This window comes from Gopherus evgoodei, chromosome 3 (genome assembly GCF_007399415.2).
Source record: "Gopherus evgoodei ecotype Sinaloan lineage chromosome 3, rGopEvg1_v1.p, whole genome shotgun sequence".
Taxonomy (NCBI): Eukaryota; Metazoa; Chordata; order Testudines; family Testudinidae; genus Gopherus; species Gopherus evgoodei.
In genome coordinates this window covers 180,470,431-180,490,762 of record NC_044324.1, presented here as the reverse complement: position 1 = coordinate 180,490,762, position 20,332 = coordinate 180,470,431, and the positions used below count along the sequence as shown (strand labels likewise).

General features: G+C 45.0%; 1 protein-coding gene across 10 annotated transcripts in view; it reads right to left on the bottom strand.

The window, feature by feature from the left end:
- LPGAT1 (lysophosphatidylglycerol acyltransferase 1) overlaps window positions 1-20,332 on the bottom strand; it is a 213,620-nt gene that overhangs the window by 153,775 nt on the left and 39,513 nt on the right. For all 10 annotated transcript variants that reach the window (XM_030557566.1, XM_030557568.1, XM_030557565.1 and 7 more), the window contains one exon: window positions 4,441-4,559. In XM_030557566.1, the coding sequence (XP_030413426.1) occupies window positions 4,441-4,559 (119 nt within the window). The remainder of the gene's footprint in view (window positions 1-4,440; window positions 4,560-20,332) is intronic.

Sequence of the window (20,332 nt, the reverse complement as noted above, 5' to 3'; positions counted from 1 at the left end):
AAACACCGCGACACAACGACCTTGAAGCTGGCGACAGAACGTTTGACAAGCAAGGCGGACCGCTCTCAACTCCCGCATGTTGATGTGCATCTTCACCTCCTGCGGGGACCACAGGCCCTGTGTTCTCAGGGTTCCCAGGTGGGCCCCCAGCCGAGATCTGAGGCATCCGTTGTCAGGGACACCGAGGGCTGAGGTGGGTGGAAAGGGAGCCCCGCACACACTACGGACTGGTCTAGCCACCAGCCGAGAGAATCTAACACCCCCTGGGGGATTGTGATCAGCATGTCTAGCGGCTGCCTTGCCGGCCGGTAATGTTCGATGAGCCACAACTGGAGGGGCCTCATGTGGAGCCGAGCGTAACCGGTCACAAATGTGCATGCTGCCATGTGGCCTAACAGGGTTAGACATGTCCGTACTGATGTCAAGGGGGCTGTCCGCAATCGCTGAACGATCGCCGACAATGCCTGGAACCTCGGTAACGGCAGAAGAGCCCTGGCCACGGTGGAGTCCAGGACGGCCCCGATGAACTCCACCTTCTGCGTGGGGATCAGGGTGGACTTGTCCATGTTGATCATGAGGCCCAAGGTAGCAAACAGGCCGGTGATCACGCGGACGTGGCTGCAAACCTGTAGTTCCGACGTGCCCCGAATTAACCAATCGTCTAGGTAAGGGAACACGTGGATACGACTGCGCCGAAGATGTGCCACAACGACTGCCAAGCATTTTGTAAATACCCTCGGGGCCGCAGAAAGGCCAAATGGGAGGACTGCAAATTGGTAGTGAAGGGGGCCCACCACGAATCGAAGGAAACGTCTGTGGTGTGGCCAAATGGCGATCTGAAAATAAGCGTCCTGCATGTCGAGGGCGGCGTACCAGTCTCCCGGATCCAGGGATGGGATAATGGTCCCCAGAGATACCATGCGGAACTTCAACTTCACCAGGTATTTGTTGAGCTCTCGCAGGTCGAGGATAGGCCTGAGGCCTCCCTTGGCCTTGGGGATCAGAAAGTAGCGGGAATAAACCCCCTTGCCTTTCTCGTTTTCCGGAACCGCCTCTATAGCTCCTTTGTTGAGGAGCGTCTGTACCTCCTGTCGAAGGAATTGCTCGTGAGAGCGGTCCCTGAAGAGGGATGAGGAAGGGGGGCGGGAAGGAGGAAGCGATATAAACTGCAGGTGGTATCCCGTCTGCACCGTACGCAAGACCCAGCGGTCCGATGTTATTTGGGTCCACGCCGGAAGGAAAAACGAAAGGCGGTTGGAAAACGGGGGGGGAAGGATCCGTGGGGGAAAACTGTTACTGCGCCCCCGGGCGCACCTTCAAAACGAAGGCTTGGGTCCAGGCGGGGGCTTAGAGGAGCTTTGATTCTGCCCCCCTTGGTTCCCCGAATGCCTACGCCTTCCATTCCTGCCACGGCGCCTATTGAGGTCCTGCCGTTGGCGGAACTGGGGATATGGCCTGCGCTGCTGCTGTGGCCGGAAGGGTCTGCGCTGCGTTCCCGGCGTGTGCATCCCTAGGGAGCGCATAATGACCCGATTGTCTTTGAGACTCTTAAGTCTGGGGTCTGTCTTTTCCGAAAACAGGCCCTGGCCTTCGAACGGGAGGTCCTGGATGGTATGTTGGAGCTCCGGTGGAAGGCCAGAGACCTGCAGCCAGGAGATACGGCGCATCGTTACCCCCGAGGCGAGGGTGCGGGCAGCCGAGTCTGCAGCGTCTAAAGAAGCTTGCAACGAGGTTCGTGCAACCTTCTTGCCCTCGTCCAGAATGGCAACAAATTCTTGGCGGGCGTCTTGTGGCAGCAGCTCTTTGAATTTGTCCGCTGCCACCCACGAGTTAAACGCGTATCTGCTGAGCAGGGCTTGTTGGTTCGAAACCCTGAGCTGCAGGGCCCCAGCCGAGTAGACTTTGCGTCCAAGGAGGTCCATACGTCTGGCCTCCTTGGATTTGGGGGCTGGAGCTTCCTGCCCATGACGCTCCCTGTCGTTCACTGACTGCACCACCAGGGAACACGGTGTCGGGTGGACGTGGAGGTACTCGTAGCCTTTGGAGGGGGCCATGTACTTCCTCTCGACGCCCCTCGCCGTGGGGGGATGGAGGCCGGTGACTGCCAGATTGTATTGGCGTTGGCCTGGATCGTCCTAATGAAGGGTAGGGCGACCCTGGTGGGAGCATCAGACGAGAGGATGGTGACAATCGGGTCCTCGATCTCAGAGACCTCCTCGGCTTGTAGGCTCAGATTCTGAGCTACTCGCCTAAGGAGGTCTTGGTGCGCCCTGAGATCCAGCGGAGGAGGGCTACTGGAGGAGGTGCCAGCCACCACTTCATCAGGGGAGGAGGATGAGGAGACCCCCGGCAAGAAAGTGTCCAATGGGGGGTCTCCCTCGGCCCTCGCCTCTGTCTCAGGAGCCAGAGCGGAGTCTTGCTGCTTGGATCCTTCCTCTCCATCCGGGGAGGGAGGGGGGCGAGACAACGAAGCTTCCGGCACCCTGTGCTCCGCCGTCGCAGGCCTAGCAGGAAGCTGTTGGGGGCCCTGGGCTTGATGGTATGCCCGGGGGTCCAAAACCCCCACTGCTGCGGACCTTGGTCCTGTTGCGGAGGGTCTTGGAATAGTGCCGCCTGCCTGTCGGTGCCCAGCGCATACACGCTGTCTGTCTGTGAAAACACCGACGGCTGCCTAGAAGGCCATGGCGGGGCCGACCCCGGCTGGTAAGGGTCTGCGCGGGTCGGCACCGAAGATGTTCTCGGTGCCGGGGATCGGTACCGGGAGTCATAGCGGTGCCGGGATCGGGACCGGGTTCTGTCTCGGTGCCGGGATCTGGACCGGTACCGGCCGCTGCTTCGGTGCCGGGATCGGGACCTGCCACCGATGCGGTGCCGGGAGGTCGACCGGGACCGGGACCTGCCACCAGCTCGGTGCCGGGAGGTCGACCGGTGCGGCGAGTGACGGCGGGACTGGCTCCTGGAGTCACGGTGCCGGTATCGGCGGCTGGAGTCAGACCGCGACCGTCTGGAGGTCGATCGGCGCCGCGAGTGCGACCGGTACCGCCGAGGGGAGCGGTGCCGGGACTGCGAGCGGCGGTGGGATCTTGATCGACCGTGGCGTCGGGACCTGGATTGCGAGCGAGAGTCCCGAGACGGTGCCGACATCATGGGCTTTCCTCTAGATGCGACCTGCACCGGAGGTACCGGGGGTGGCAGCTGAGTAGACTCCGTTAGGGCAATAAGGTCCCGTGCCGAGGCGAAGGTCTCCGGAGTGGATGGGACCAATAGCTCAACCCCAGATCTTATGGGGGAGCTTGGCGGCACCGGACTCGACGGACCCACCGGGCCCGGAGTCGACGGTGCCGGTGGCGCCACGGCCGATGTCGATGCCGGGCACTCCAATCGGGTCTGCCTGGCTGGAGTAGCAGACGCTGACGGTCTCGTCTCTGCACCCGGTGCCGGAGAAGGTCGGTGCCGGGGAGTCTTCCCGGTGCCGGTGCGCTCCGGTGCCGGCGCCGAGATCACGGCCTGCGAAGCCGCCGGGTCAAGTGCCGCCTCCATGAAGAGAGTCCTGAGTCTTTGGTCTCTCTCCTTTTTTGTCCTGGGCTTAAAAGCCTTGCAGATGCGGCACTTGTCCGATCTGTGCGATTCCCCCAGGCACTTCAGGTACGCGTCGTGGGGGTCGCTGGTAGGCATAGGCTTCTTACAGGCCGCACACTGCTTAAAGCCCGGCGAACCAGGCATGAGCCCGGCGCCGGGTGCCGGGAAGGGCTACAGCCCCCAGCGAACAACTATCTACAATACTATTTACACCTAATTACTTAACTAACTACACTTAGCGATCTAACTAACAACTGTAACAATAACGATAGTTAACAAGGAGAGCTAGGGACGTGGAGGACAGCTATGCCGCGCTCCACAGTTCCAACGACCGACATGGCGGTAAGAAGGAACTGAGGAGCGGGTGGGCCGGCAAGGGTATATATCGAGCGCCATGGCGGCGCCACTCCAGGGGGCGACCTGCCGGCCCACTGGAGTTGCTAGGGTAAAAAGTTTCCGACGAACGTGCACACGCGGCGCACACCTACCTGGAATGGATGTGAGCAATCACTCGAAGAAGAACAGGCAATTATCAAGTGATTCAGCCCCTGCTGTCCAGCCCCAGCACCTGGCAGTCAGAGGCTTTTAGGACACCCAGAGCATGGTGTTGCATCCCTGCCCATCTTGGTGAACAGCAAGTGATGGACCTGTTCTACATGAACTTATCTAATTATTTTTTAAACCCTGTTATACTTTTGGCCTTTACAACTTCTCCTGGCACTGAGTTCCACACAATGCACAGTCAACCTGTGAAGTTCTTTCTTTTGTTTTAAATCTACTGCCTGTCAATTTCATTGTTACATACACCTCAACAACAACTGCATACACAGAGAATAGCCCATTCCCCTGGTGATAGCCTACCGTGCCTTTATCCTGAAGGCACATCATTAGCGTGCAGACATCTCCTGTTGCTTGATGGTTCACCAACATCATGGCTTCATCTTCTGAAACCACTTTAACATCATCTCCCCATTCGACTACTGTTAAAAGAAAAAAAAAAGGTAAGAGTAAAGCTTTCAATCTGATCAAGTTTTTAAAGCTACTAGAAGTCTTACAAATAGAAACCTACATGCTGCATGCCAATTTAAACTGGCACATAACACTGGACAATCATTAGATTAGCAATGCCATTTCCCCAAGCAAAACAGGAACCGAATTTGTAATATTTAATCAGCAAGCACTGTAAAAACAGAAATAATCTACCTGAACACACACACACACACACAGTCTCCTTTTTTTAATATCAGTCACCAGACTATATTCGAGCCTTCAAAACCAACTATAAAACTTTTGATCCATCTTTCAAGTTGAGCTGTCTCCCCTCATTGGATGTAGAAGTGGCACAAAACATCAAATTTTAGTGTCCACATTTGTTTCACCTCCATGTTTATTCTTAAGAAACTGTTCTCGTTAAACAAAAAAAAGCTCTGATAATTTAACATGCTTAATATCCTACGCTACATAAGCTTGCCTACAACTTCTCCAAACTTAAGAAAGTTATTTGTAGGAGAGAAAGTGTGGGTTCAAACAATGAGTTGCTCAAAGAATAGGAACAATTAGTCATTATTTAGTATAGCTGAGACCAAAAATGTGTGTGGCAAGAGCAGTGACCAGATGTCAATCAGCAGCTGTGGTATTCAACATCTACAAGAACAAGCAAAACTACCACAACAGGTCAGAAGGCAGACATCAACATTCTTGACTCGATGGTCACAATATGACTAAACTTAGAAATGAAAGAGACAACCTCCTACAGGAGCACAGAAATGATGAAAATTTTGGTAAAAACTTTGCTCAAATAAGAGACCTTTAAAACACAACACACCGCACACGCGCCTGTTCCCTGAGCAATGAAAGACTTGAGTGAGTAGAATCCCTCCTCAGCTATAAGCCCAGTTACTTAGAGGCAAGGACTACAAAAAGAGAGGAAAGGCAGTAAAGAAGTTCTATTACGTTCAGGAGGAAAATGCTGGATCAAGTGTTTTTTGTTTGGTGGGGACGGGGGTGTTTGTTTTTTTGTTCGTTTGTTTGTTTTTGGCAGGTTTATTCACTCTCTCATGAAGTTCTTACTTGGCTGACCAACATACCAGTTTTTGACATCACTACGAGAGAGAGAGAGATTAGAGTTCACCTCTATCACTCTGTCCTACAGAAGTTTACACCATATCTTTAGTACAACATTGCATGATTGCCATCAACAACAGCTCTCTCAGCCAGTCAGAGAAGGGCTCACCACACAGGTGTCTCAGTAAATTGCACTCTTATTACTCTCCCCCATCCATCATCTGTACAGTAATTGAACTAAGCACAGCAACACAATACCCGCTGAAGACAGGAAGCAGTAGTCAGTGCATAACATGGATTTCCAAGCCCTACCAAAAGTACACCTTTTATGTTTATTTTCTCCTCCTTTGGTTGATAAAGGTCAAAACGTTGATTTAATATACTTAGACTTCTATAAGGCATTTGACTTGGTACCACATGATTTTGAGTTAAAAAACTGTAACGATGTAAAATTAACATGGTTCACACGAAATGGATAAAAAGCTGACTAAATGACAGATCTCAATATGTAATTTTAAATAGAGAATCAAACAGGTGTGATTCTAGTGAGGGTTAGCAGAAATCAGCTTTTGGCCATATGTTATTTAACACTTTATCAATGACTTGGAAGAAAACAAAAATCACTGATAGTTTGCAGAAGACACAAAAATTGGGGGAGTGGTAAATAATGAAGAGGAAAGGTCACCGATATAGAGTCATCTGGACTACTTAATAAGCAGTCAGTATGCAAACAATATGCATTTTAATATGGTTAAACGTAAAATATACATCTAGGAACAAAGAATGCAGGTGATAATTACAGGATGGGGAACTCAATCCCTGGAAGCAGTGACCCTGAAAAAATTTGGGGGTTGTGGTGGATAATCAGCTGGACATGAGCGTTTGAGTGCAATGCTGTCACCAAAAGGGCTAACGCGATCCCTGGATGTATAAACAGGGGAATCTAGAATCGGGGTAGAGAGGTTATATTACCTCTGTATTTGGCACTGGTGTGACTGCTGCTGTAATACTGTATCCATTTCTGGTGCCAACAATTCAAAAGTGATGTTGATAAATTGGAGAGGGTTCAAAGAACAGTCTTGAAAACGATTAAAGGATTAGAAAACATGTCTTACAGAGATAGACTCAAGGAGCTCAATCTTACTTGTTCACTGTCAAAAACCTATATGGGGAACAAATATTTGATAATGGGCTCTTCAAGCCAGCAAAGAAAGGTATAACATGATCCAGTAGCTGTAAATTGAAGCTAGACAAATTCAGAGTGGAAATAAGGTGTATATTTTCTAATAGTGAGGGATATTAACTATTGGAACAATTTACCAAGGGTCGTGGTGGACTCTACATCACTGGCAATTTTTAAATCAAGATTAGATGTTTTTCTAAAAGATACCCTCTAGGAATTATTCTGGGGAAGTTCTATGGCCTGTGTTATACAGGAGGTCAGAATAAATCACCACAATGGTCCCTTCTGGTCTTGGAATTTGTGAATCCTCAGAAATCCAGATAGCACTGCACTCTCAGAATTCAGGAGACTTCCAGAGCTTTTGGTCATATTTGACAGGTACAATATAGTGTTGAATTGAGTCTTGCATACAAAAAGTTAAATTCTACATCTGGACCCCAACTCAACAAATCAGACAACTGATATTGGGAGAAAGATTACTGGTACCATATAACTTCCTCCTGACCTCTGTCCACAGTGAGACGCAACAGATCCTCCTCTATTTGCTTAACGCACATGTGGAAGATTCTACCTATCCCTAACTGGCTCCTTGACCATTTGCAAATTCTCTCTCTCTCACGAATTTTCTCTCTCCCTGAATTAATCCTTCAGGTTATAAACTGAATCCTACTTGGAACAGATTACCTGAACCCAGAATTAGTTTACAGTTCATCTATCATGTACCTATATAGACAAACTAACACACAGTACTGAGAGAGATATATTATCCATATATCTGAGGTTACAGGGAAAATATGATGATTTTAAGTTTCACATGAGAAATACCATAGTATGTGATCCTTTATGAAAGCATAATTTCAGTATGTTTTCACTATGCAGCTAAATTGACAATTTACCAATGCATAAGCTGTGCTTCCGAAGTCTGGCTCCGCTCCCTCTCCCCAAAAATACATTATGCATACGTAAAGTGCATTTTCCACAGGCACCTAACTCTTCCTGTGTCAAACCACTTTTTTCCCCAGATTGCTCAACAAGGGGATTGCCCAACGATGGCCATTTCTTTGTCAAATGTCAATTTTTTAAACTGAAGTCATTTCCACTGTTCAAAATGTTGCAAGATTTATTTAAAAAATTTATTTATTTTTGGGAAATATATCAATATGGCTCGTTCTGAATGCCTATTAAGGGAGCACACCTTCCGTGCAAGCTGAACCACACATTGCATGAGAAATACTTCCTAGGAGGAGTGGTATGTATGCCTCCTTTTCACATTGTACTACTTGATCTTTAGACAATAAATCGGCTAAGCTTGGTTATCTGGTCTCAAAAATATTTTTATTATTGAATTACAAAGACAGTCAGTCAACCAATTGGTTATACTTCAGACAGACTCCACAGTTGTTCACATGGGTCTTGCATGCAGCACCAGATGAGTTTGTTTTTGCCATTTTTTTAAAGGAAAATATAATGGTAAACCCCCATAAAATTGGCAGGGACACCAATCAATGAGGCAGGTGTGGTACAGTACTGACACTACTAACTTTTTTTTTAAAAGTCTAATTGCAAGTTAATGGTGTGTCCCTTTAAACTTCAATGTAATACATACATAGTCCTATCATGGCAGGCACTCCTGCCCTTGTAAACTTTCAGACTGTCAGGACAAGGAAAATGAGTGCATTTTTCTTTAAGGGATGTTTGTGGGATTGCACTCACTTCCATGAATGGAAAAACACAGCTCAAACATCAGGTGTGTGGCAGCAAAACAATGGGATACTGCTGTTCTTCACCATAAAAAGGCAACAGTTCAGTGAGAAACATGTGTCACTGGGGGCTCCTGAACAGCAGCATATGCTCCTCTCCTAATTTCCTCCCATTGCCAAGACACACTGCATCTCAGTGATACTGAATTTAGCAGCTCCAGAAATAAGTCATGTTTACGCAAATGCCAGTTCAGCACAATGATATTATCTGTCCCTCAACACAAGAGGGAGCGGGAAACTTGTCTACCTTTACTAATATGCTAGCTGTCCCTAGCAATTAAACTCAACTGACATAATTAAAAGGAAGAGAACCTCTCGCATGTACACATCAAGCTTACTTTATCTGCATACATAACTGTTATTCTTGTTTCAAAAGAAAAGTTTTACATTTCAAATGCCTGACTTCTTCAGTGCTTATTTACCTGGTTATTAAACAAGATGATGACAAAGTTAAAAAGCGGTCTCATTTTTTCTCCTGCCTTTGGGCAACCTTTTAGTTTACTACATATTTCTGTATACTTGGACTTCCATCTGCCAAGTTTCACATTCAAGTTTCACTACCCATACAAAGCTAGAGGCCAAAGACTTCAGAGCAATCTCCTGCAACACTAGCTACTAGTAAACCTATGACCATATATCCAGTTTCCTTTCCTCGGTGCTATCAGAAAGAAAGAGCTGGTCATGGGAGGCAAAAATTTGAAGAACATCAAGAATGATGGACACCATTAGGCAAAAAGAGAAAAATTTTGCGCAACCATCTGAACAATATCTGTTGACTATGTCCTTTGAGTCTGAGATTTGCCATATCCTGAAGAAACCTGAGGGAGGTGAGATGGTACAGGAAACCTGGCTTTTCTCTACTGAAGAGACTGGGAGTTTTGGGGAAATGTTCTTTTTTGCCTAGGAAAAAGTATACAAAATATCTAATCCCAACAAAAACAGGAATATACTTGGAACGTCTCGTACTCAATGTTCCAAACACTTCACTGTATTTGAACAGTTCTATTTCAGTGGGAATTCAGAGCTAGGACAATGCACGTAGAATCTTAAGTGGCTTATGGCGGTGTTACACTGTAGTTACATATGTGCAGTGATAAGATGCATCTCTTCTCCTAAAGCAGTTTCTCTCAAACTGGGGTCCACAGGCCCCGCTGATCAACTCCTCCCCGTCCATTCCAGTGCCTCCTGCATGTTGGGGGAACAGCTGTTCAGTGGCAGGCAGGAGCGCTGGGACGGAGCGGGAGGAGCAGGGACACGGAGTGCTCAGGGGAGGGGGCTGAATCATGTCCACTGGCCCTGCTGCTCAACTTCCCCCCTCCCTCCCAGTGCTATCTGAACGCAGGGGGAACAGCTGTTCAGTGACATGCTGAAGGGACTAGGAGGGAGAGAGGGAGGGGAAGGAGTGGGGAGAGGCCGTGCTCAGGGGAGGTGGCAAAAAGTGGTGAGGAAGAGAAGGGGCAGGGGTGGAGCAGAGGCAGGAAGAGGTGGGACGAGGCCTGAGCGGGTGGGTCTAGGGGTCCAGGAAAAATTATAAATCAAAATTGGGGTCCTTGGGTTGTTAAAGTTTGAGAACCATAGTCCTAAAGCAGGGGTAGGAAAACCATGGCCCAGGGGACTGAATGACTCACAAGAATGAACAGCAAAAGATACTGGAGTAATTTTTTTTTTTAAAGTATGCAGAGTAACCTCAATTATCCAGATATTTTAAGGACATACCTGCCACCTTCAGGTTACAGAGCACCATCAAGTTTTGTAATCTGTGCATAGGGTTTCACCAACCTCAAGCATAGACTCCAAAGCCATCTGGCTGGCTCCCCTGCTTATGAACAGCCAGCTTAGGACAGATTCCTGAAGGCGTACATACCTGGGACAAAGGGGATGAGAGAAGGTGTCCCAGAAACTCTGTTCCAAGGACTTGATCCTGCACCATTCAAGTCTATGGGAAATTTTCCTACTTAGTTGAATGGAGGCCAGAGCAAGCTCATAAATCCATAAGGCTAAGATTTTTTCAGTGATATTATTAATAAAAAGAAGTCACGGACAGGTCACAGGCAATAAAGAAAAAAATTCATGGAACCCAGTGAGCTGTCCCTGACTTTTACTAAAAATATCCATCACAAAATGGGGAGCCACTAGGCAGTTGCAGGGGCCTGGTTGGGAGCTCCGGGGACCCTCATTCTCCTGCCACCCAAGGGGACCCGCGAACTGCAGGGTACCCCCACCGCCTGTGGGCTAAAGTCATGAAGATCTTCAGAAGTTATGAATTCTGTGATTTCCACAAGCTTCATGATAAAATCATAGCCTTACCCACAAGCACTGAGCTGCAGGCAGCTTTTGAGGCCTCTCTGCTGCTCCTTCACCCGAGCATTATGCCTTTATTATCTGAAGCCTAATTATGTCAGCAATAAGTGGGGACCTGGCCCTGTTTCAGTTAAATGAGATTTCATTATACTAATTTTCAGACAGCAATTTTAAACTCATGGTGAATTTAATGCTGATTAAACTTGCCAGATTAAGACTTTTGGATATTGAAATCTTCTACCCAAAAAAAAAAAAAACAAAAAAACAAAAAAAACAAAAAAAAAAAAAAAAAAAAACCACAAACAACATGGTTAGAAGCACAAAAAGCTTTACCTACAGCTACCTCAATTCTGGCCTGGAAGGGCCATATCAGGGAGCAGAAGGGTAGCTGAGCGTCCATGTACAGGACGCCCAGAGCTCCAAATTCAGATTTTGGATCACACAGTTTTGCATCAGAGTTTGCAAGAACAACTAGTACATACAACTGTAGGGAAGTGAGCCTCAAGAGAAAGAATGAAGCTTCAAAGACAGCATGCCAGTAAGAAAAAGATTAAAGTATAAGAAAGGGAGAAGCAAATCTATCTAAGATTCATAAAGCAAAAAGGCTCAATATCCACCCATGTCCTTAGCATCACTAATAGCACTTTCATAAGCACAGTCCAAAATTAGACCACATTTTCTCAAAATCCTACAGATTACTGAGCTTTCTATGAACAACTCTTGTTTAGAGCCATTAGAACAATTAAAAAAAATACATTTTTTTCCCAAATTTATGGCTGAAATATTGAGCTTTGCTCTCCGGTTCTGCGACCAGAATAGCAGTAGACATTTCTAAGAATGCTTTGCAACTTTATAAAACATGATTAAACACATTTGGAGAGAGAAAGAATTAAAAAGCTTTGAGAGGTACCCAATCTATTCACATGTAGTGAATTCATACCAACGTAAAGATTGTTTATACATTTTATACTCTTTGGCATGCCTCTTCAGAGAGGAGATTCAGAAATCTAGACATTGTTTGCCAGGGATCAACTATGTGAATTAAGGCATAGCACCGTTAACCAATATCCATGAACTCATTTGCGTATTTGCTTTCATTTTTAACTGAAAATTTGTTTAATTTTCTACTCCTGCTCTCTCAGTACAGTATTAGGCCACGTCTATACTGCACAGCTTACAATGGCACAGCCATGCCACTAAAGCCTTGCCACTGTAAGGCACACAGTTTAGCCGCTCTTTGTCGGCAGGGGAGAACTCTCATGCTGACAAAAGTAAAACCACCCCAATGAGGGGCAGTAACTTAGTTGGCAGAAGCACACCTGCCACCGACAAAGCACTGTCCACACCAGCACTTTTCAAATCGGTAAAATTTTTGTTGATCAGTGGGGGGAGGGGGGGTGAATGTTTTTCACATCCCTGAGCGACTAAAGTTTTAACAAAAAAAGTGCAGTGTAGACATAGCACTAATTGCTCTGCTACAGTGGCAGCCTGCTATTAGAGTCAAAATAAATAATTTTATAGGCATTTGGATGCCTTTCAGTCCTGAGGAAACATCTAAGTTTATTATTTTTAAACCGACACACACATATATCCCTTTGGGGTGAGGTAAGAGAGGGGGAGATGATGAGGGAAGTCTCCTACCAGAAGCCACTACAAGACACGCAGAGAGGAACACAGATACAGTGCATTTCTCCCTCCTGATTGCAGTCTCACCCAAATCGCAAAAATTGCCATGCTAAGTCCACAAATAAAGTTACAGAGCCCACAATAAATAGTTCTAGGGTAGAAGGATCTTAAAGCTCCTGTTTCCTTCAGGGGAGGGCTCTCTGTTTTGGAAGGGCGACATGCTGCCACCCCCAAACATTCAAAAATCATAAGTTGGGCCACAAAAATCATGCGATTGGCTTCAGTTATGAGATATTTAAATAATAAATTTGGGGTTCAATTTATCTGCCTCCTGGATTTTGAGCCTCTAGGGTGCATTCAGGTCATGCTGTCAAGCTTTTCTCTGCAAACATGAGGGCTAAGACATTTAGCTTTAAGTGAATTTCTCAAGCAGTCACACAAATCCAGTAATTGGTGCTTTAAAACAAAAAAAGTATTTCAAGACTTGCAACAACAAAAAAAGTTGTGAGTTGGAAAGACTGAAAATAAAGTAGTATTGTGTATTTTTATTATCAGGGTCCTGTAAATACACTCAACCTATGCAAATTTTCAGCCATAAAAATCAAAAGCATAAAAACAATAAGTATGTTTTGCTTCCCTTCTGACATCAGAAAGTTGTTCTAAGCCTCAGAACCCCAAAATTTAATGAATTACTAAATTTAATACATTCCTCTCTGAATTCTAACATTATGTTTTATTATAATGCAGTATTATACAGAGTCTGGTACCATCCAGAGTGGCTGGTCAAACCTTGCTTCAGCTACACCAGCGAAATACAGTTGGTAAACAATTATTTGCCCTTTGTTATTGACATCTTTGAGAGACAGAAATAGGAATTCTGGGAATGGTGGCAGAGGTTAGTTAGAAATAAAACAAATGATAAGCAACTGTGATATGCCAGGATACTATCCAGCTTGTTGAGCAGCTGTGTTACCCCTGTCCTGCAATCTTGGGTGTCTTACAATGACTTGCTGTAGAGTAGCTCCCACCTGGGATGCTCAAAAACAGTCTTCCAGCCTGCAAGCCACAGTGAGTGTCTGTGTGTAACTGCAGGCTGCCAGCCACACACGAGTTACACTCTAGCTCTCACCTGCCTTGGTGTCACGGAGTCCCCGGGCGATGCTCTGGAACTGCTCCCCACCAAGCCAGGCAGGACTTTGGGGAGCCTCCTCTCCCTCGGAGCAGACTTGTTCAGGGCAAGAAGCTCACGTCTTCACCTCCTGCGTCTCTCCTTGGAGCATTCAGCATCCTCTGCCCCTCCGTGCGCTTCCCACAGCGAGCCCACCTCAGTGGGGTCCTGGGGAAGCCACCGGGTCCTGCACCCCCACTTTGCAGTCAGACATGACTCTTAGCCAGCCAGTAAAGCAGAGGTTTATTCGATGACAGGAACAGGGTCTAAAACAGAGCTTGTAGGTACAGAGAACCGGACCCCTCGGCCGGGTCCATTCTGGGGGTCAGTGAGCCAGACCCCCACGTCTGCCCTCCGCCAGCTCCAGACTAACAACCCCTCCCAGCCCCTACTCTCTGCTCAGCTCCTTTCCCGGGCCAGGAGGTCACCTGATCCCTTTGTCTCCAACACCTTCAGCTGGCACCTTTGCAGAGGAGGGGCCCAGGCCATCAGCTGCTAGGAGACAGAGTGCCAGGCATTTAGGTGCACTGGCCCTTTGCTCTGCCAGATACTTAAGAACTGCCATGGGGACACTGAGGCACCAACACAGTATTCAGAGCAAACATTAAGAACATTCCCAGTTCGTCACACTTGGGTATGCTGCAGAGTGACACCGCCCCCCTCTCCCCCAACACACCCTCAGTCTTAGATTTTCCTCTAGAAATGTATGTCTTGTACTGCCCAGCCCTCTCCTGGACAACACATTTTTATTATAGTCTTTATTTCTTTAAAAAAAAGAACATACACACAACTTGTCACCCCAAATGGAGTTTCCCAGACTCTTCAAATTTTCAACACACTGGATTAGATATAAATAATAAAACAAGTTTATTAACTACAAAGAGATTACTTTTACTCATTTACAATCTAAGAGACATAAAAGTCAGAAATGGTTACAAGAAAAATCAAGACTTTCTTAAACACTTGACAAACTATCAGATTCAAGCAAAAATTTCTTACCACACGCTTTGAGCAGTCTTACTAATCAAACCCTGTAGAGATCAGGAACCCTTCTTCCAGAGTCCAACAAATGCGTCCTTTATCAGTACAGGTGCACTGAATGCAATTGGCAGGGAGAGGCAGAGTATCCCTTAAGGTATTTGTCCCTCCCTTATTACAGTTTCAGTCCCCCTCTTGAAAAACATTTCTAGCTGTGCACCAGTAGACAAAAAGTCTATGTGGAAAGATGTTCCCTGCTTTTTTCCCCTCAACTGTTTGAGCTTCCTTTGTTTCCCTTCCTGCAGGATTACTCCGTTCACTGCTTAAATGAAAATTAAGACAAGTCCACATTTCTTTGTTTAGGACAGACCTGTTTGCCAACCTCAGTTTGAGCAAGGAAGTGGGGTTTGGAAGATGTGTTATCATCATACAGGGAAATCTTGTATATTGCCACACATGTTAATTAGGACAATACTGACCAGCAAATTATGAGTTTTCGAATGATACTTTACAAGACCTGCCTTGTACAAAGATTATTACAACACTGTATAGGGTGTGAATACAGGGGTATATTCTGTCACAGCAGCTCATTGATTTCAAGGTTTCCATAATCACTGTGTAAGACCTGGTCAGTTTGGACCCTCACCTCTAAATACATATCCATATTTTCAGGAACTCTGGAAGGCAATTGCCTGCAGTTTGGGCTACATAATATGCCTAGATCTTGTAAAAACACATGTGTAAATGTATGGTAGAGACAGTTATTAGTTTTAAAAAGTACATTTGTCTGTGCAAATTAATAGACTTGCTCCGTGTTGTGAAAACAGAAATAACCTGATTATATCCTGTTTTAGATAACAATCAGTGTTCCACAGTAATTAAGAAAACATTTCCAAATTAGAAGGCATTAAAAATACTAACTGAAAGAAAAGCAATAGCTTCTTCTGTCACACCCCTTCCCTCCAATTGTCTTTGAGGTTACAGGAATTCCTAGCTAATGGCACAGAAGGCATCACATACTGTCCAGCTACAGGCAAGGCAAACATACATTGACTGAAAGGAAAATGAACATACTCCTGAGAGGAAAGGGAGGAGCAAGAAGTGAGGTTCTTAAAATGCAGCTTCACATATTAAAAAGTTTACCATTTTACTTATAGTTCTAAGAACATACCCAGGGCCCCACCAATTTCACAGCCATGAAAAACCTGTCACAAACTGTGAAATAAGCCCTTCCCTGTGGAATCCAGTGTCCCTTGATCCTAGGAGCACTCCAGCAAAGGGGGCTCCTAGCTCTGGCTGGGCTGGGGACGGACAGGACTTACCCAAGAGCAGCCTTGCAGGGAAAGAGCATCTCTCCCGACTGCAGATAACTTTGCAACACCCTCCTCCCCAAAGGCAGCAGAGAAGTGAGGGTGGCAATTCCTTGACCCCCCTACAACAGGTTTGTGACACACACACCCCACAATCCCCTTATGGGTTGGGACCCCCATGGTTACAACACCGAAATTTCAGATTTAAATATCTGAAAATGTGAAATTTATCAAATTTCAAATCCTATGGCTGTGAAATTGACCATAAATCGACCATGATTTTGGTGGGGCTCTAGAGAAAAACTTTTAATAAGAACTTCAGATACTGTGAGTATCTCTACCATTCATTCCAGCATCTGCAACATAAAAGTCATTCTAGAGACATTGGAGAGACAAAGTGGATGACAAAATATCTTTATTGGACCAATTTCTGGTGGTGAGAGAGACAAGCTTTTGAGCTTACATAGACCTGAAGAAGAGCTCTGTGTAAGCTCAAAAGCTTGTCTCTCTCGCCACCAAAGTTAGTTCAATAAAAAGTAGTTCCTCACACACCTGGCCTCTCTAATATCCTGAGATCAACACGACTACAAACGCTGCATAAAAGTCTAAGGACATGACATACAAAGCAAAGATTCAACTACTAAAGAACATATTTATAATTAACTCAATTCAGTATTATTGCAACAACTCCAAATTATACTATTGGTTAATTTTCCCTCCCTCCATCAATACCCTATTAAGTCTCTGTCTTCATAGAATCACAGAAGACAGAGACAGTCTCTTCAGCAATGAAGGCATGTTTACCACTATACATTTTCTTAATGACTTATATCAAGTTTGATTTTAAAATGTCCCACTGAGCTTCCATCCCTTCCCCAGGAAGACTACTGCATACCCTTAAACATCTCATTTTCTTGATATTCAACTTACATTTTCTTTCTATTTTCATCCCATTACCCCTAGTTTAGCTTCCTTTCACCTCCATTATTGGAGTTTATTAAGTCAGTCAGTCTTAAAATTACTCCTCCACTGCCTCAGGTGGTTGCGACGGCATCCCCAGGGTACAACCTGGAATTGGGGTAACACTGTGTCCCCTTAACTCTCCAGCCTGGGCTGTCTCTCACAATGCTTTACTAGTGACAAGCAGCAAACCTCTCTGGGCCCCGTTATCACTTAGGACAACGGCATATGGAGCCCCACATCAAGCTAAATTGTAGGAAAAGGCATCAGCAAACCTCCCACGCCACCAGCCTGGGACCCCAGGAATACACCGTCTTGTACTGCTCCAGACCCTTTCTTGAGCAATGCACGTTTATTAATTGGTTCACCACTTTGTCAAAGGAAAGCAGCCATGCACTAACCTTTGTAACCTGAGCCAATTTCCCAAACACTTCAGACAAACTCACCAGTAACAATAAAACATTAAAATAAGTTTACTGAATACAGAGAGAGAGATTTTAAGTGATAAGTGGTAGGCACAAACGGTCAGAGATAGTTCCTAAAGAAAATAAAAAGTACGCACGCAGTCTAAATCCTGAACCTTTTTAGACTAAGCAGTATTTGGACAAAGCGATTTTTCCTCACCCCACTGGATGTTGCAGGTAGGTTACAGTCCTTAATACAGAGGCTTTCCCTTTAAGCCTGGGACCAGCCTCCTCAGTTCAAGTCTTTGTCTTCCCAGCATTCTTACTGCTTCCAGCATAGGTGGGAGAGGAGAAAAGTAAAGAAAGGTACGATGCCCCTGTCCCTTACTTTATACTCTTAGTCCATGTCCCTGGACAGAAACTAGTCCAGGCACGCCTGGGGGCCTTGCTGAGTCACAGGGCTGAGAATCCCCATTGTGTGGTGCTTCCCCTTGTTTATAGCTCCCCTGCTGATTAGTGGTCATCTAACACCCACCTGGATGTGGTTCACCTCCTTTACTGTCACTGGAGAACTAGCAGAGGACAACTCACAATTTTACAACATATTTCAATAATAACCATACAGCAAAACCTCCTAACTTCATACATTCCAACGATATACATATTTTGATAGAACAATGGGTTTCAACATATCATGACGTTTCATATGACATCTTATATGGCATGTTTTGTATGAAATATCACAGCCAAATATGAATGATGAATATGGGAATCACAGGGTGCTACTTTGAGGTACGGTGCGTCACAGTGGTCACTTGCAAACTATCACAATCAGGATGGATAAAAATCAATTTTTTTAAATGAAAAAAATCCCATTCAATTACATCACATGAAGGCAGACAACTAAATATTAACATTTTAGAAGTGCTTGTATACAAACTCTGGAAGTTTAAGTATTAAACTAGTTCCTGGTATTAAATGAGGATATTGATATAACAGGCATCACAGAAACTTGGTGGAATGATGATACTCTACCAATGTGGTATGGTATTACAAGATGCCAAATATATAGGAATGACAAAATAGGTTGCACTAGTGGGGGAGTGGCATTATAAGTGAAGGAAACCATAGACTCAAAGTAAAAATCTTAAATGAATCTAACTGTACCACAGAATCTCTATGGATAGAAATTCCATGCTTGAAAAGTAATAGTATAGCAGTAGCAATACATTATCAACCATCTGACCAGGATGGCATCGTGACTGTGAAATGTTCTGGGAGATTAAAGAAGCTACAAAACCAGAAAACCCAATAATAATGGGGGAGTTCAACTATCCCCATTTTGACTGGGTACATGTCACCTCAGGATGGGATGCGGAGATAAAATTTCTAGACACCACTAATGATTGCTTCTTGGAGCAGCTAAGTCCAGGAATCCACAAGGGGAGATGCAATTCCTGATTTAGTCCTAAGTGAAGCACAAAATTTGGTCCAATAGGTGAATATAGCTGAACCACTTAGAAATAATGACCATAATGTAATTAAATGCAACATCTTTGAGGGAGGGAGGAAATGCCAAAGAAGCCCACTACAGCAGCATTTAACTTCAAAAAAAGGAAAATACACAAATGAGGAAGCTAGTTAAATAGAAATTAAAAAGAACAGTCACAAGGGTGAAATGATTGCACGCTGCATGGAAACTATTTAAAATCATCATAAATAGAGGCTCAAACTAAACATATACCCCAAGTAAAAGTAAGAGGACCAACAAAATGTCACCATGGCTCTAAACAGTAAAGTAAGAGAGGTGGTTACAGGAAAAAAGGCATTCTTTAAAAATTGGAGGTCAAATCCTACCGAGGAAAATAGGAAGGAGCATAAACCCCAGCAAGTTAAGGATAATTAGGCAAGCCAAAAAAAGAATTTGAAGACCAATGAGGGAGTTGGGGGAACTATCCACATTGATGCCAAGATCTTTCTTGAGTGGTAACAGCTAATTTAGACCCCATTGTTTTATATGTATAGTTGGGATTGTTTTCCAATGTGCATTACTTTGCACTTATCAATATTGAATTTCATCTGCCATTTTGTTGCCTAGTCACCCAGTTTTGAGAGATCCCTTTGTAGTGTTTCACAGTCTTCCTGGGACTTCACTATCTTTAGTTTTGTATCATCTGCAAAATTTTGCCACCTCACTGTTTGCCACTTTTTCCAGATCATTTATGAATATGTTGAATAGGACTGGTCCCAGTACAGACCCCTGGAGGACACCAATATTTACCTCTCTCCATTCTGAATACTGACCGACCATTTATTCTGACCTTTGTTTCCTATCTTTTAACCAGTTACCAATCCATGAGAGGACCTTCTCTCGTATCCCATAACAGCTTACCTTGCTTAAGAGCCTTTGCTGAGGGACCTTGTGAAAGGCTTTCAGAAAAGTCCAAGTAAATGATACCAAATGACTCACCCTTGTTCAAATGCTTGTTGACTCTCTCAAAGAATTCTAATAGATTGGTGAGGCACGATTTCTCTTCATCAAAGCCTTGTTGATTCTTCCCCAAAGTATCGTGTTCATCTGTGTCTGATAATCTGTTCTTTACCATAGTTTCATCCAATTTGCCTGGTACTGAAGTTAGGCTTTCTGGCCTCCAGTTGCCAGGATTGCCTCTGGAGCCTTTTAAAAAAATTAGCTTTACATTACATTAATTTCAAAAAGGGCTCTAGAGGTACTCCTGGCAACTGACTTCAATACTGTGCAAACCAGTTGAAACTACAGTAAAGAACAACATGGTTTTTGTAAAGTGAAATCATGCCTCACCAATCTACTAGAATTCTTTATGGGGAATCAACAAGCACATAGAGAAGGGGGATCCAGTGAATGTAGTTTGACAATGTATACCCTGGGGGGGCATCCTGGAACCCCAATATTCATCATTTTTATATAATGGTGATCTTACATATAAAGTGTGCCTTGTAAGGTTATGATCTGCTGAAGG